The following is a 14,378-nucleotide window of genomic DNA, read 5'->3' as shown; positions in this document are numbered from 1 at the left end:
AAGGGCAGACAATTATACAGTGTAATTCCCAATATAAATATGTAACGCTGTCGACGGGTACTCCAACTTACTGGCCCTCAGATCCCAAAAAGAACCAGATCTACTGGATTTTTTTATTTCTCATGGCATCAATACAAATTACACTGAAATTGAAACTAATTTTGACCTTTCATCCGACCATACTCCTGTAATTGCCAGCATCTGCTCATCTATAATAAATATTTCTCGAGCACCATGCCTTCACACTGCGAAAACTAATTGGGATATGTATCGCAAAAAAGTTGAGGACAAAATCAATTTGCAAATGAGATTGAAAACGCAAACTGACGTTAATACAGCTATCGAAACTTCAACAACATTTTGACTGAAGCTGCTTCATCCTCTACGCCTAAACCTGTGCAATCCAATCGACAATCTACTTCCTTAGAAATCAAAAAAGCTTATCGCTGAAAACGGACGGAGAGCAAGAAGAAAATGGCATAACAGCCATTACCTTCAGATAAAACCTACTTTAACAACATCAGTAATAAGCTGAAGAATAGATTGAAAGAAATGAGCAATATTAATTTCACTAACTATGTAGCCAGCCTTAACCGCTTCGATAATTCGATTTGGAAACCAGTGAAAAACCGACTCAAACCATGTGTGCGAAACCCGCCAATTCGTTGGGATGCCGACAACGACTCGACTTGGTCACGAAGTGATAAAGATAAAACTGAAGTTTTTGCCAAGTATTTATCCTCTGTGTTTCAGCCTAATTTACCTTCTGATAATCAAATTCCTGATTGTGACATGGTTTATCGAACGATTCCTGTTAGAAATAATAAAAAATTCTTCTCTCTGAGAAGGGTTGTCGGGGAAATTTCTAAACTTAAAAACAAAAAATCTCCAGGAATCGACTTAATCTCGTCGAGAATGTTGAAAGAATTGCCTAAAAAAGGTATTATTTGTTTAACATATATATATAATGCTATATTAAGACTGGAATTTTGGCCTAAATCCTTTAAAACCTCTATAGTTAAAATGATTCCAAAGACTGGAAAGGATCCATATTTGGTTTCATCTTATAGGCCCATAAGCCTTCTACCTATTACCTCAAAAATTTTCGAAAAACTTTTACTTCAAGATATATTATCAGAATCAAATAATATTCCAGACCATCAATTTGGCTTCCGCAAGCAACATTCGACAACACAACAGTGTCACAGACTTGTTAATATTATTAATAACTCTTTCGAAGCCAAGGAATACTGTTCCGCCGTGTTTCTGGATGTAAGGCAGGCATTTGACAAAGTGTGGCATGAGGGATTACTTTTAAAAATAAAATATAACCTTCCGTCATCCTACTATGAAATTCTTAAGTCATACCTAACAGACAGAACATTCAAAGTCAGGGTTAACTGTGAAACTTCTAATTCCTTTCCGATAAGTGCAGGCGTTCCACAAGGAAGTGTGCTGGGTCAGTTCCTTTATTTACTATTTACTAGCGATTTTCCTTCATTGCCAACTACATCAATTGCTACATTTGCTGATGACATTGCAATACTTTCCTCAGATATCAACCCAATGGTTGCATCTATCAAGCTCCAGTTACATTTATATGCTGTCGAGCGATGGACGAAAAAATGGCGCATTGTTATTAATGAGAGCAAATCTTGCCATATTACATTTTCTTTAAACAAACTAACCTGTCCTGAAGTTTACTTTAATTGCCAGAAAATTCCACCAGCTGAAAATGTAAAATATCTGGGAATATACTTAGATCGAAAACTAACATGAAAAACCCACATTATGGCAAAAATTAAACAAATCAAACAGAAGATTGCAGACCTGAATTGGCTAATGAGGCGCAAATCAATCCTATCGCTTGACAACAAGCTATTGATTTATAAATCTGTAATAAAGCCCATCTGGACATATGGTATAGAGCTTTGGGGTTGCGCCAGCATGTCCAATATTGTTTTAATGCAACGGATGCAATCCAAAATCCTAAGGCAGATCACCAACGCACCTTGGTATGTAAGCAATAAAATCATCCACGACGACCTCAATGTTCCTTTTATTAAGGATGTAATTAGCAGCAGAAGTTTATTCCATCACTCCAAGCTTGAAAACCATCCAAATCAACTTATAGCACCTCTACTTATGACTCCGTCTAGTAGAAGGTTGAAGCGAAAAATTCCATTGGACTTAACATAACATATTGAGCTGCTCATTGGAACAGTTTCACGGATTATTTAGTTTATATTATAATTTTACCTTTAGTTTTAATTATGTTATGAGTTGTAATTATTATTATTTTTTGTTTACTTTTTATTTTGATTTATTATATATTATTTTTATATATCAGCTCTGTAACTCATAGAGTCATTCTGACTCTGATTGTTATTATTAATGAAATAAAGAAAAAAAAAAAAAAAAAAAAAAAAAAAAAAAAAAAAAAAAAAGTGCACATTTCCTATGAGTGTATTTTAACGTAACCTAGATGATTGCATATAACATATGAATATATTATATTCTCATATTATCTAGGGATACTAGACAAGCGGTTGAATAACTACACGTTAAAAATGTACATTTTACATTTAAACGCCATATCAAATTCGTAAGGGTTGTGTGTTTTTTTGCTAATATTATCTCAAATGAATCTCTCGTTTGATGGGATTCTTACATCTTGTGTTTAAGTCGTATGTTAAAATCTATTTATGAGTTTTTTCTCAATAAACTCATCATAAACACCTGTTATACACATTCTATATTTTGTGAAATAAAATAATCAGGTGGCTTCAAAACGTAAATAATTTCTATAATCACTTTATGATAAATATTATTTGTTTACAAATGATAATGACATGGGAGTATTAAATAGGTGCGTGCGATTTGTTTAAAATTAAAAATGATCAATTTCGATAAATTATCTAAATCAGATAAAGGGATTAAACGAATTTAAGTAAATTAATCGCATTGCTAGACATACTCTAGACGATAATCTAATCATTTGTTAGCAATACTTTTGTATGTTTATTGTTTATTTATTATTAAGCTTTCAAGTTGTTTTAACTTTCGTACAGTAACTCTAAATTCTGACAGTATACATAATTTTAATCTTTGATTTTACATTATTTAAATTCGTTTTAACTACCATGCTACACGTGTTGTAACAATTTTTTGAAATTTAATATTTTTTGTGATCCACTAATTACATTTATATAAAATAAGGATGGATGGTTGCTGTAACTATCCTTTTACTGAATTGAGTAAAAATAATTCCACAGCTGTTGTTCATCATTTCACAATTAATTATTTTCTAAAAATCAGTTCGGTATTGGGTAATTGGCATTATGCGGTAACGTCTACTAAGTCTAATGACAAAATACGACAATGATGCATCTGATATTTTATTCTTTACTTATTTTTAAGAGAATTGACTTGTTTCTAAGTAATTCTTTTTATAAATCAACGCCGTGAACTATAACTAATATAACAGAAAAATACAGTGCCTTCCGTAATAGAAATGCTTAGCATATATCAACGTAATTTACAATTATTATCATAATTGAAATCAAAGATATAGTGGTTTCTGTTTCTCAATTTACAGGTACCTACATCTTATAAACTACACATTCCGTTGTAATTTTTTTACATTAATCAAGATATCTATTTGTACATTTTAGCAATCACATTATCAAAGATTGATAAATTTGAAGCGAAATAAGATATATAAAATATAAACTTAGTTGATAATAATAACGCAAACCAAAATTTTATGATAGATCAATTTTGAATTACCTATCAAAAAATGTCGTACCTGCGCAGTTCTTTCATTTTTGGAAAGGTAGGTGTAGCGGTTATGGACTCTCAATAAAAATAATTTAAAAAAATGTCATTTGGCGGTCAAAAATGTTTATTGGACATATGTACATCAAATTATCAGATATTATATAGAGATTTTAATATTGTGTACACATTTTGTGTAATTTTTTTTTGGGTTCCGTACCAAGATTTTTAATTTCGAAGTTTTGTTATATGGTTCAAACAAATGTCCTCGACATTTTCGACAGTATGAAATAACCGATTTGTATGATTAAAAAATCATTCGGTTCGTACTCGATCGCAAAGCGTTTTTGCAAAAGGCTATTTTGCCGTTTCGGAGGTATGGAGCGTAAAGGGTGTAAAAACGGTTATGTAGTTCTTGAGTGAACAGATTATCCGATTAGATGAATTCAAAAAACATTTTGCTTGAGTAGATGGTGTGCAAAAAATGCATTTACAGACAATTTAGTGATTTTGAAAATTAAAAAAAATAATCAAAATTTTCAAAAAAAAATTCAAAGTTTCAACAAATTCAAATTTTCGAAATTTTTCATCTTTTTTAAAAAAAACTGAATTTCAAAAAATTACAAAATAAATTATTTCTTACAAAAATTTAAGAATTTTTCGAAAATTAAAAAAAAATCGAATATTTTTAAAATTTTCTAATTCTCAAAATATTTAAAAAAACGTTTCTTTTAGATTCCAAAGAATTTTAAACTTCTAAAAAAAAATTGAAAAAAAAAATCTAAATTATTAAAAAATTTCTAAATTATCAAAAAAAATCTAATTCAAAAAAATGGACTCTTGTAAACGTACATATAAGTTGTTTATAAAATACACTCATCACCCAATTTAAATATTATAAATTTACAGTATGTATTTGTAATAAATAATCTATTTGAAAATCTTCAAAACAATTATTGATTATTTTTTCATTTCTCGAATGTTTAATTACGGTACGGAAAGTTCCATCAATTTGCCTTAAGACACGATGCCGTGCACTCTACTAGTTAAGTTTTAATTGGTATATTTAAATAAATTCTGTATACTTTTGAATTTGATATTGATTTGTTGAACAAAGTCTAATATTCGGGCATATCATTAATAAAAGACATAAATATCATTTGAGAATTTATTTTACGAATATAAAATTTAAAAACTAAAACAATTGATATTGAAAAATTATAAGGAGTAAAAAAGTACTTACAATTTACTAATCGCAGTGTTTAAAAAAGAAAATTCGATAATCGATACGGTATAAGTTTATTATACTACACTATGTAATATAAACAATAAACTAGTAATTATATAAGACTATACTCGTATATCACAATTATACTTACATTAAATTAATAAAATTAGTAATGTTTTGTATTAGAAAGCCAGTATTCTCGGAACTAAGCTTGCTGCCGAGCTTATGGCAGGCCACGATGGTGTTATTGTGAATACCAGCTCAATAGCAGCTCTTCTACCACATCGCTGGTTACCTGTCTACACTAGCACCAAAAGTAGTTTGCTGACATTCACACAATGTTTAGCGGTCAGTATGCTTTCAAGTATGTTTGTAAATACTACATATGTTATCAAATATTACATATTAATTATTACATAAAACACTTAAATGCAAAAAAACAAACAGCTTTATATCTTATATATAAAAATGGAGCTCTCGATCAAATGATTCGATAAAACTCGAAAACGGCCAAACCGATTTGGCCAGTCTTAGTCTTGAAAAATTCGTGCCAATCCAGAGATGGTCGGAAAGATGTGATATTATTTCAAAATCGCGTAGAAACTTTACAATTTTAATTTGAAAGTTTGTGTAGAATTTAAATAAAACAATGAACGGTGGCGAATACGTGAAATGTCAAACGTTTTTGACAGATGATGTTCAATTACGTTTAATAAGATGTTTTACGTGAATATTATTTAATTTTGATTAAATTGTAGTAAGTAGTTTTGCGTGTAGTTTTATTTATACACAAAAACGTTAGTAAACGGGCCGCAAGGCCCGCAAGTGTTACTAGAGACTCAAAATATCAACTTTTTTGAAATGTTAATATGAAAATGCACTTTTGGGCATATTTTTCTCAAACACGGTGCTCTGAAAAATCTCATTTGTATAATTATATACTTATTGGTATTTATAAAACATTTTCAAGGTTATATTATTTTTTATTTATGTTATTTAAATTCAGAACCTAAAGGTATCGAAAGATCAAATGGACATTTTGTCGAATAACATTTTCTCAGTTAGGGGCCGTTCAAGTATTACGTAAGCACTTTAGGGGGGCGGGAGGGGATTGTTGATTTGCTTATTTTGGGTTGACATGGGGGCCAGGGGAGTCTAGATGATGATTACGTCATAGGTAGTATTTTTATTTTTTTACATTAATTGCAAAATGTTTACGTAAGCATGGGGGTAGAGGGTAAGAGTTTTGCTTACTTTTGCTGACAAGGGGGATGGGGGGGGGGTAAATAATTGTAATAAATCTGCTTACGTAATACTTGAACGATCCCTTATAATTTCCTAGAATTTATCGAAGAATAGATAGTAATATATGAAGGTCCGGGGTTAAAAAGGTCCACCACCGATGTGTCAAAAATCAGTAAAGTTAAGCATTGTTTAACAACAAAATTTGAATGTAGAGGAAAAAAGATGTATAACCAGCAGAGGTGGGGAACCTTTTTGCCATTAGAGGCCACACTTAAATTAGGCAGCAATAAAGGAGGCCGCATAAGCTGATTGACCTAAAAAAGTGACTTTTCTAAAATTATTATAGTTTTTTTATAGTTTTAACAATTTATTGCATTATATAGAAAAAAGTAAATAAAATACTTCAAAATTTTAAAAAATGTCGAGATTTTTTAAAATGGAAAGAAATCGAAAATTTCTGGGTGTCGAAGGAAATCGAACAAAATTTCATTCATTTTTCTTGAAGATAAAATCGACTTCGTTTCGATAAACTCGAATTTTAGTTCGTCTTAATTTCATTTAAACATTCATTTTTTATATAAAAATGGCATTAAAGGCTTTTGATTTGAATTTGATTTTCATATTCTTATTGTTGCATAATTCTTTGAAATAAAAAATTATATATTATTCTTATATCATTGAATTCACTGATAGATTTTTATTTTGCAAACTAAGGTGTTAATGGTTAATTTAGGGAATTTTGAGTTTTGGAAAACCAGATTAAATTCAATTGCACACTTTCTGTATGAATATTTCTGCTTGTTGTCATTCATTACAATAGTTATCATAAAAAAAAGGATTAATGCATTAAACGCAACGTTACCCCTTTCCAAAAGAAATATACGTTCTATTGACAGACATTTAAGAATATAATTTAAAAAATATTATTGATAAATGATGTACCTACTCCATTTAAAGAATAATGATGTTTATAAACTAAATATAAACTAACAATAATAAACGTGAAAGAAATATTTTAATTAAAATATGTATTTATTTTGCTCAAAATGTATTGTTAATTTATATTTTGCATTTGAGTTGTTCTCATTTCAAATACCTTACTCTATATTTATATTTCAAGATTTAAATATAAATAAATTCTATATACTTATTATGTGCAAATAAATACAAACACATATTTTGCTTACAGCAATTTTTAAAAATATAGTTTTGTATTTTATGAAAAAAGGTATAGTTTTGTGTCATTTTTAAACTATGGTGTCATAAAATTGCCAATATATCTAGGTAAAATCTGGTTGCCCCGATCTCCGCCAAAGCTGCGGATTTGCTTTTGATTGCGAGAAGCATAAATTTTTATCATTTTACTACGGATACGCATACAAATCTTCAACCCGGGTGCTAACGATTCTTTTGCACTGTTATTTTTTTATAATACTTCTTGAATAAATATAATAGGCGATGTCTTGCGAAATCGAAAATATTGCTTATATTAAATAATATTAATATAATATATTACATCTCTTTTTTGTATCTGCCTAAGAGTCTGTGTTTCAGGCTAGTAATCTGATGTCATGTTACAATATGACTGTTTTTGGTGGGATTTTTTGCGGAACTGTCATGACGTTGATGTACAATAGTTGTTTGAAAGTAACTCTGCTATTTTGTACTAGACGGCAAGGGGCCGCACAAGAACCTCCCGGAGGCCGCATGCGGCCTCGAGGCCGCATGTTCCCCACCTATGAGCTATACCCTTGATTTGAAAGCGGTGATCTTTGAAATAGGGGAGATAAACGGTAATCTTTGAAAATCCATAATAAAAGTATTTTCTTCCTTTGGTAGTTTTTTAGCATTAGTTAAAAATGTAATTATTTTGTAAAATACCTTTAAAATTATAATAAGACTAAATTTTTTTGCCACCTGCCCGTTTCAAGTTACCCCGCCTATAGGATAAAAAGGTCTAGATAACAACTTTTTGAAAGACATCAAAAAAGCACATTTCTACAATGATGAAGTAGAAGGCAGTTTACTGAACGTAGTCAGATAATTGTTCGTTTGAAATGTGTTATTTGTTGCGATATAATTGGTTTGATTTTCATAATATAATTTATAATTGCTCAAAGTTAAATTGTACTTTTGTTCTCCGTCCTCCATATATTTTTTTATTAAATTTACTTTAATTTATGGGATGTTACTTGAAACTTCTCAAAAAGCAAGTCAAAGAAGAAATACTTAATACATTTTCTATCTCTCCTCGCAGAAATTTGAAAATTTTGATAAGCTCAGTAGTATTATTTACAATTATACACAAAATCCAGAATCCAAAAAGAATCTGAAAAACTTGAAACGTAATCAATAAGTCGAAAGACCAAAAAGACTTCTAGTTTGATTGTATTGACAAAATATAGACAAACTAATGGGGGTTTATTGTTTTTATAATACCTCATTTTATGTATCATTCAAACAACACATCCTTATTCACTTAACCCTCCGTCGGTCGGCGTGGTCTGGCCAGACTTTTTTCGACTTCAATTAAAAAAAAAAACTTCTAGTAATCCTATCGACTTGAAATTTCTTGACTTTTCCTAAATTTTCATTAGCTGTCGATCATTGAAAAAATCAGGACGAAAAAATGTACAGAAGGATAATTATAAGGATATTAACTTTTTTATACTTCGAATGGTCGGAAAGGTCTGTCTAGACCACCCATACATTTTGTATGAAATATACGCTTTTTGATATATGTAAACCAGTATTTTGTCTTTTTTCATGGTATTTTCTATTCAAACTGCGTTGTATACTTGTTTACCTATGGTTGTATATATTCTTTGCTATGTGTTGTAACATGAATGTTAGTATTTTCATGACGAGAGTTTCTTGAAAACCTACCAAACTTATTGGTAATCGCAAACACTGAAAATCGGATGAGTAATGCAAACATTATCAAAAATTTTTCTACCCGTACTTTTTTTGGCAAAGCTGTAGTGAAATTATATTTTTCACTTTACAGCTCATTTCAAAGGCGACGCACCTCATTTCGTTTTCATTTGAATTTCACATTCATTTCAAAGGCGCCGAAAAAGAATAAATTTTTCATTGAAATAAAACAGAAAAATTAACAAAAAAGCAACGATTTTTTAATATTTTTTGATCTTTTTTATATAATATAATATGTAATATTTTTATTATAAGCAAGCTCAACACATGCAAAAGACGGTAAGAAAAAGAAAAAATCAAAACTATAAATATTTACTACTAATAATCGTTAATATATAAGACACCAAAAACTCATTTATCCCATATAAATGCATGTAAAATGAATGGTGGTCTAGCCAGACCTTTCCGACCGTTCGAAGGTGAAAAAATATCTGACAGACGGAGGGTTAAAGTATTAATATTTTTGATTCTCTAGAAATTGATTAGAATATACCTTACTTAGCAAAACAACGTTTGCCGGGTCAGCTAGTTATATATACTTTTCGAGCTGAAGGGAGGATAAAAGCCAATTCTTTATATTCCTGAACATATATTCTCATCTTGGACCATTGCTATTTTGTATATTCTCATCTGAGTTTTTTTTGGTTTGCGGATGATTCTAAAATATACAGAGGCATAAGAAACGAAGGTGATTTGTTTGCGGTCCAGGATGACTTTAATCGATTATCTAGATGGTCAAATTTAAATTGAACGTGAATAAATGCTTTTAGAAAATACTCCTTGTTAACGTGCTCGTTCGTTTTCAATTATTGAGCGTGAAAATTTGTTTTTAGAAAATATTCCGTGTTAACGTGCTCGTTCGTTTTCAATTATGTGTAATAAATCCACTCGGAATACTTTTAATCACTTATAAACTAATGTATATTTTATTGATCAAGTCGATTAATTACACATATCGGGAATTTCATGTAACTTGCCTCAAGGCAAAATACCAATACCAACTTGTTAGTTTTTACTTTATGTTATATAGTTGTAGTTTATATTATATGTATTGTGTATATAATTTAAAAGCTGCCTATGATTTCTTAAATTATTATTTTTCCTCTCATAATAATAAACGTTTTATCAATGAATACACGTGAAGAGACTTCTTAGTTTTTTTATCTCATAGTAATAATAACGTTGTAATGAATATTTTTGAACTAATTACAAATTATCTGTGTTGGAAATGCTTTTTTTCTGTTTTAATCATGGAAATTTCATATGATGAATCTAATTTGTAAAAAACTTGCAGCAAACTGAAAATTGTAGTCCAACCGGGATCAGATATCTATTACTATGTCCTGGAGGGACCAATACACCTCTGAGACATGGCATAAATAAGTATGGAATTGTACAAGAGCACATTCCGTATGAACAAATTCCAAAAGCTTTGTTAGAAGACCAAGAGTAAGTACCCACTTATTACTGATAATAAGTTAATTAATATAACTATTTTTTATTAAAACTAATATTTAATATTTTTATATAATTTTAATATCAGTTAATTTATATAAACATAATATCATTCTCCAGACCCGAATTGGTTGGAAATGCATTCATACGCATGCTTCAAGAAGCTGCTAACGGTGCCGTATGGCTGGTTAATGGTGGTAAAATTTTCGATGTGCATGTACCAACATTTGAAGAACTCAAAAAAACAGAAATATAATCACTCAATTTAGGAAAAACATGATAAAAGCATGTGTTTGAAATTATTGAATGAATTAGTATGTATTCAATTCAATATTATTCAAATATTTCTTCCTTTATTTAGCACAATTTCGTGGTGACAGTTTTTATTGTAAACATTATATATATATACATACATATATATATATATATATATATATATATATACATATATATATATATATGTATGTATGTATGTATATTATGTACACTTAATTTATATAATATAAATTTTATTGAATACATTTTTATAAGATTTCCAATTATTTTATATAAATTCTCTTAAACATTATAAATAGTAGGTAAGAAAAGAGGTAATATTGAGCTAATTTAGAAATGGAATCCAATAAAAAACACATAAGCAATGAGCCAAATCAATTTATAATTTTGATTCAATAGCAATTTTAATATATCAATGGCTATAAAATTTATATTTAAAAAATCTGAGAAAGTTTTTGCCAGAATATTCGATTTTGTTATCTTTCTTGACGTTTAAAGTCATTCTAAATTGTTTGATACCAAAAATCGGCAATATGTATATGTATGAGCTTGTGTGTTTGTGTATTCAAACATTTTCAATTCTGGCCATGATCTTTCTCTTGCAGCATCCATCTGTAGTCAGCGTGCTTCCCGAGTATTTAAAATAATCCACGTATTCCAATTCTTTGTTTCCTACCGCCATCCTCAGTTTAGTCTAGTTTCGATATTCTCATAACTTAGATTTGTCAATGTTAATATCCATCCCGTATTGTCGATGATTCTGCTCATCATGCTATGTAGCACGGTTTGGTTTTTGATATCAAAACGAGATCATCTGCCTACTTTGTAGTGGTTATTCTTCTACCTCCAAACGACAAATTTGCAGTATCTTCATTGGTTTGTGTTGACGACCCATTTACCTTATAAGTTGAACGAGTTCGTTGACATGCAACGTCCTTACCAAATTTCTTGACCTATTTCAACAATGTTTGTATCACCCTGGTTCACTTGAATCCTTTTTTCCAGTCTATAGATCAGCTTACGTTGCATAAATCTATGTTATTAGTTTTCAAAATCTTCATCAGCCTGCTTCATTTGACTTTATCGAAAACATTCTGCCCATCTATGAAACAGAAGCAATTATCTTTGTTAACGTCGAGACACCTTTTGGCATTATTCTCAGTAGTCCAATGATGCTTCTTTTTTATCTAAATACAAACTGATTTTCACTCATATAGTGCACAATCTTATTTTTAAATCGTCTTATAAGGATTTTGACTAAAAACTTTTCTGCAAATTCAGACTGATTCAGGCTCTTTCTAAAGAGCTATTAATTTGAAATTAAGGAAGTTTTTTCCCATTTGCCCGTTCCGTATTTTTGGCGCAGCAGTTAGGTGACTTTTCTTAGTCTATTTTTACTCAATTTGTTTAGCAGATCAATTTTAATCAAATATATCAATGTATTTATCTCTATCCCGAGAGTCGTGGAGGGGGGATCTAGAATGTTATTATTCTTGCACTGATTTTATATTTATCTTAAGAGCAAAGACCCATTCGCTTTTTTTTTCCATAGATCGCAGGTCAATTAGCTCATCTCTCGCAAATCCGTTCATAGTGTTCCAAGCAGCCTCAGTTGTGAGCATCACTTCTACAACAGTATTTGGGATAATTCTTCGCCTCAATATCTCTTCTACATTGTTCCGTAGAACACTAAGTTGCGGGCACACGAAGAATGCGTGCTTTGCTTCTTCGATTTCGCCCAAACAATATGGGCAATCCGAGCTATCGTGCTTGAAGCCTTGAAGTCCATTTGCCTTTCACTGCTGCAGTTGCTGCTATCGGTCAATACTGTTCTATTTATTTGTGTATGTATTGTGTCCGCATTTTTTCGTCCACGTTTTCGGGCGCACGAATCAACCGATTTGAATGGGTCAAAAAACATTCAATTCTTATTGATACGGAGATGCGCTAATTAGTTTTTGGCAAAGGCAGGTCCAGCCGTTTCAGAAATATTAAGCATAGAGAGCATAAAATAGAAATCGAGTTTTTGAGAGAACAGAACATCCGATTTGAATGATCCAAAAACATTCAATTAGTAATGATGAGAAGAAGTTCGATTTGATTTTGCCGAGCAAAATGTGCAAAAAATGGCACATTTTGAGAAAATAAAGCATCCGATTTGAATGATTCAAAAAGCTTTCTGCTTATGTTGACGAAGCAATTGCTGTTGGGAAAATATTTTTTAGTGATTTTTTTTTTAATTTCCAAAAAAAAAAATTTCGGAAAATAATTCGGATTTTAATTTTATTTCTAGCTAAAGTTCTTATGCTCACCTATATACTTTAAATAATTTTAAATTTGCGGCGTTACTTGTGACCTAGGTTACAACTGAAGTTTATTTATGTATCTTTGAGCATTGCTTTGGTTTGTCCATATAAATCCCGTCACAGTCTAATTAACTTCCCGTAGGGCAATTTATAGCAATCACAAAAAAATCGAAAATGAAAATTTTAATATATCTTTACGTTTCAAAGGTTTCTGAGTATTTTGGCATACCTTATAAAAAATGGATGTATGTGTGTGTGTGCGGATACAAATTTTCGTCGACGATTTCGGGAACACCGATCAACCGATTTGAATAATTCAAAAAATATTCGATTTGTATTGATAAGGAGGCGTGCTGATTATTTTTTGGCGAAGGTAGTCCTAGCCGTTCCGAAGATACGAGGCAAAAAATGCCATAAATGGTAACTCAGTTTTTAAGAGAACGGAGCGTCCGATTTTAATATTTCAAAAAGCATTTTACTTGTATTGACAAGATGAAGAATTGATCAAATTTTCATGAAGGCAGGTTTAGCGGTTACGGAGATCTAATGAAAAAAGTAAAAAAAAATGCCTTTTGGCGGACAGGCAAAATTGATCATTAGACATATGCACATCAAATTGTCAGATATTTTATAGAGATTTTAACAATAGGTATAAATTTTGTTTACATTCCTATGGGTTCCGTACCAATATTCATCCGTTAAACGGCGACGCGGCTTTACGCGCTTTGACATTTTGTCTCTATGCAGGTAAAGCAGTACGATTGCTTTGAAAACAATTTCAGAATTTCCAAAATATGTCAAAATAAAGAAATTTTTTTTTTTAATAATTTTTTTTTCTTTCAAAAAAAGTAATTTTTTGTCAAATCTATAGTTTCTCAAAAATCTAATTTTTTCGAAGTAAATTTTTTTCAAAAAAATTTTCTCAAAATTTTTTTTTAAAAAAATAATAATTTTTGGTACGGGAAGTTCCAGCAATATGCCTTAAGGCACGATGCCATGCGCCCCACTAGTTCAATTATTGGTCCAACTGAATGCCTAGAAACTTTATTAACTCATTGCGCGGAATAATTGTTTCGTTAAGTTCAACTGCGGGGCTAGTTTGATTGCAAAGTGCTATTGACTGTGCTATTCTATCCTCCACAGTAAAATCTATGCTG

General features: G+C 30.4%; 1 protein-coding gene across 1 annotated transcript in view; it reads left to right on the top strand.

Moving 5' to 3' along the window:
* The window catches only part of LOC113367287 (myosin-B/C-like), a 45,873-nt gene extending 34,978 nt beyond the window's left edge, over window positions 1-10,895 (top strand). The window contains exons 11-15 of the mRNA XM_026608905.1: window positions 754-940; window positions 1,019-1,272; window positions 5,192-5,353; window positions 10,479-10,633; window positions 10,760-10,895. Of these exons, the coding sequence (XP_026464690.1) occupies window positions 754-940; window positions 1,019-1,272; window positions 5,192-5,353; window positions 10,479-10,633; window positions 10,760-10,895 (894 nt within the window). The remainder of the gene's footprint in view (window positions 1-753; window positions 941-1,018; window positions 1,273-5,191; window positions 5,354-10,478; window positions 10,634-10,759) is intronic.
* Window positions 10,896-14,378: the final 3,483 nt, after the last annotated feature.

Source organism: Ctenocephalides felis, unplaced genomic scaffold (genome assembly GCF_003426905.1).
Source record: "Ctenocephalides felis isolate EL2017-DRISC unplaced genomic scaffold, ASM342690v1 CF-g0.4_SCAFFOLD_01170, whole genome shotgun sequence".
Lineage (NCBI taxonomy): Eukaryota > Metazoa > Arthropoda > Insecta > Siphonaptera > Pulicidae > Ctenocephalides > Ctenocephalides felis.
This window is presented reverse-complemented; position numbering and strand designations above follow the sequence as displayed.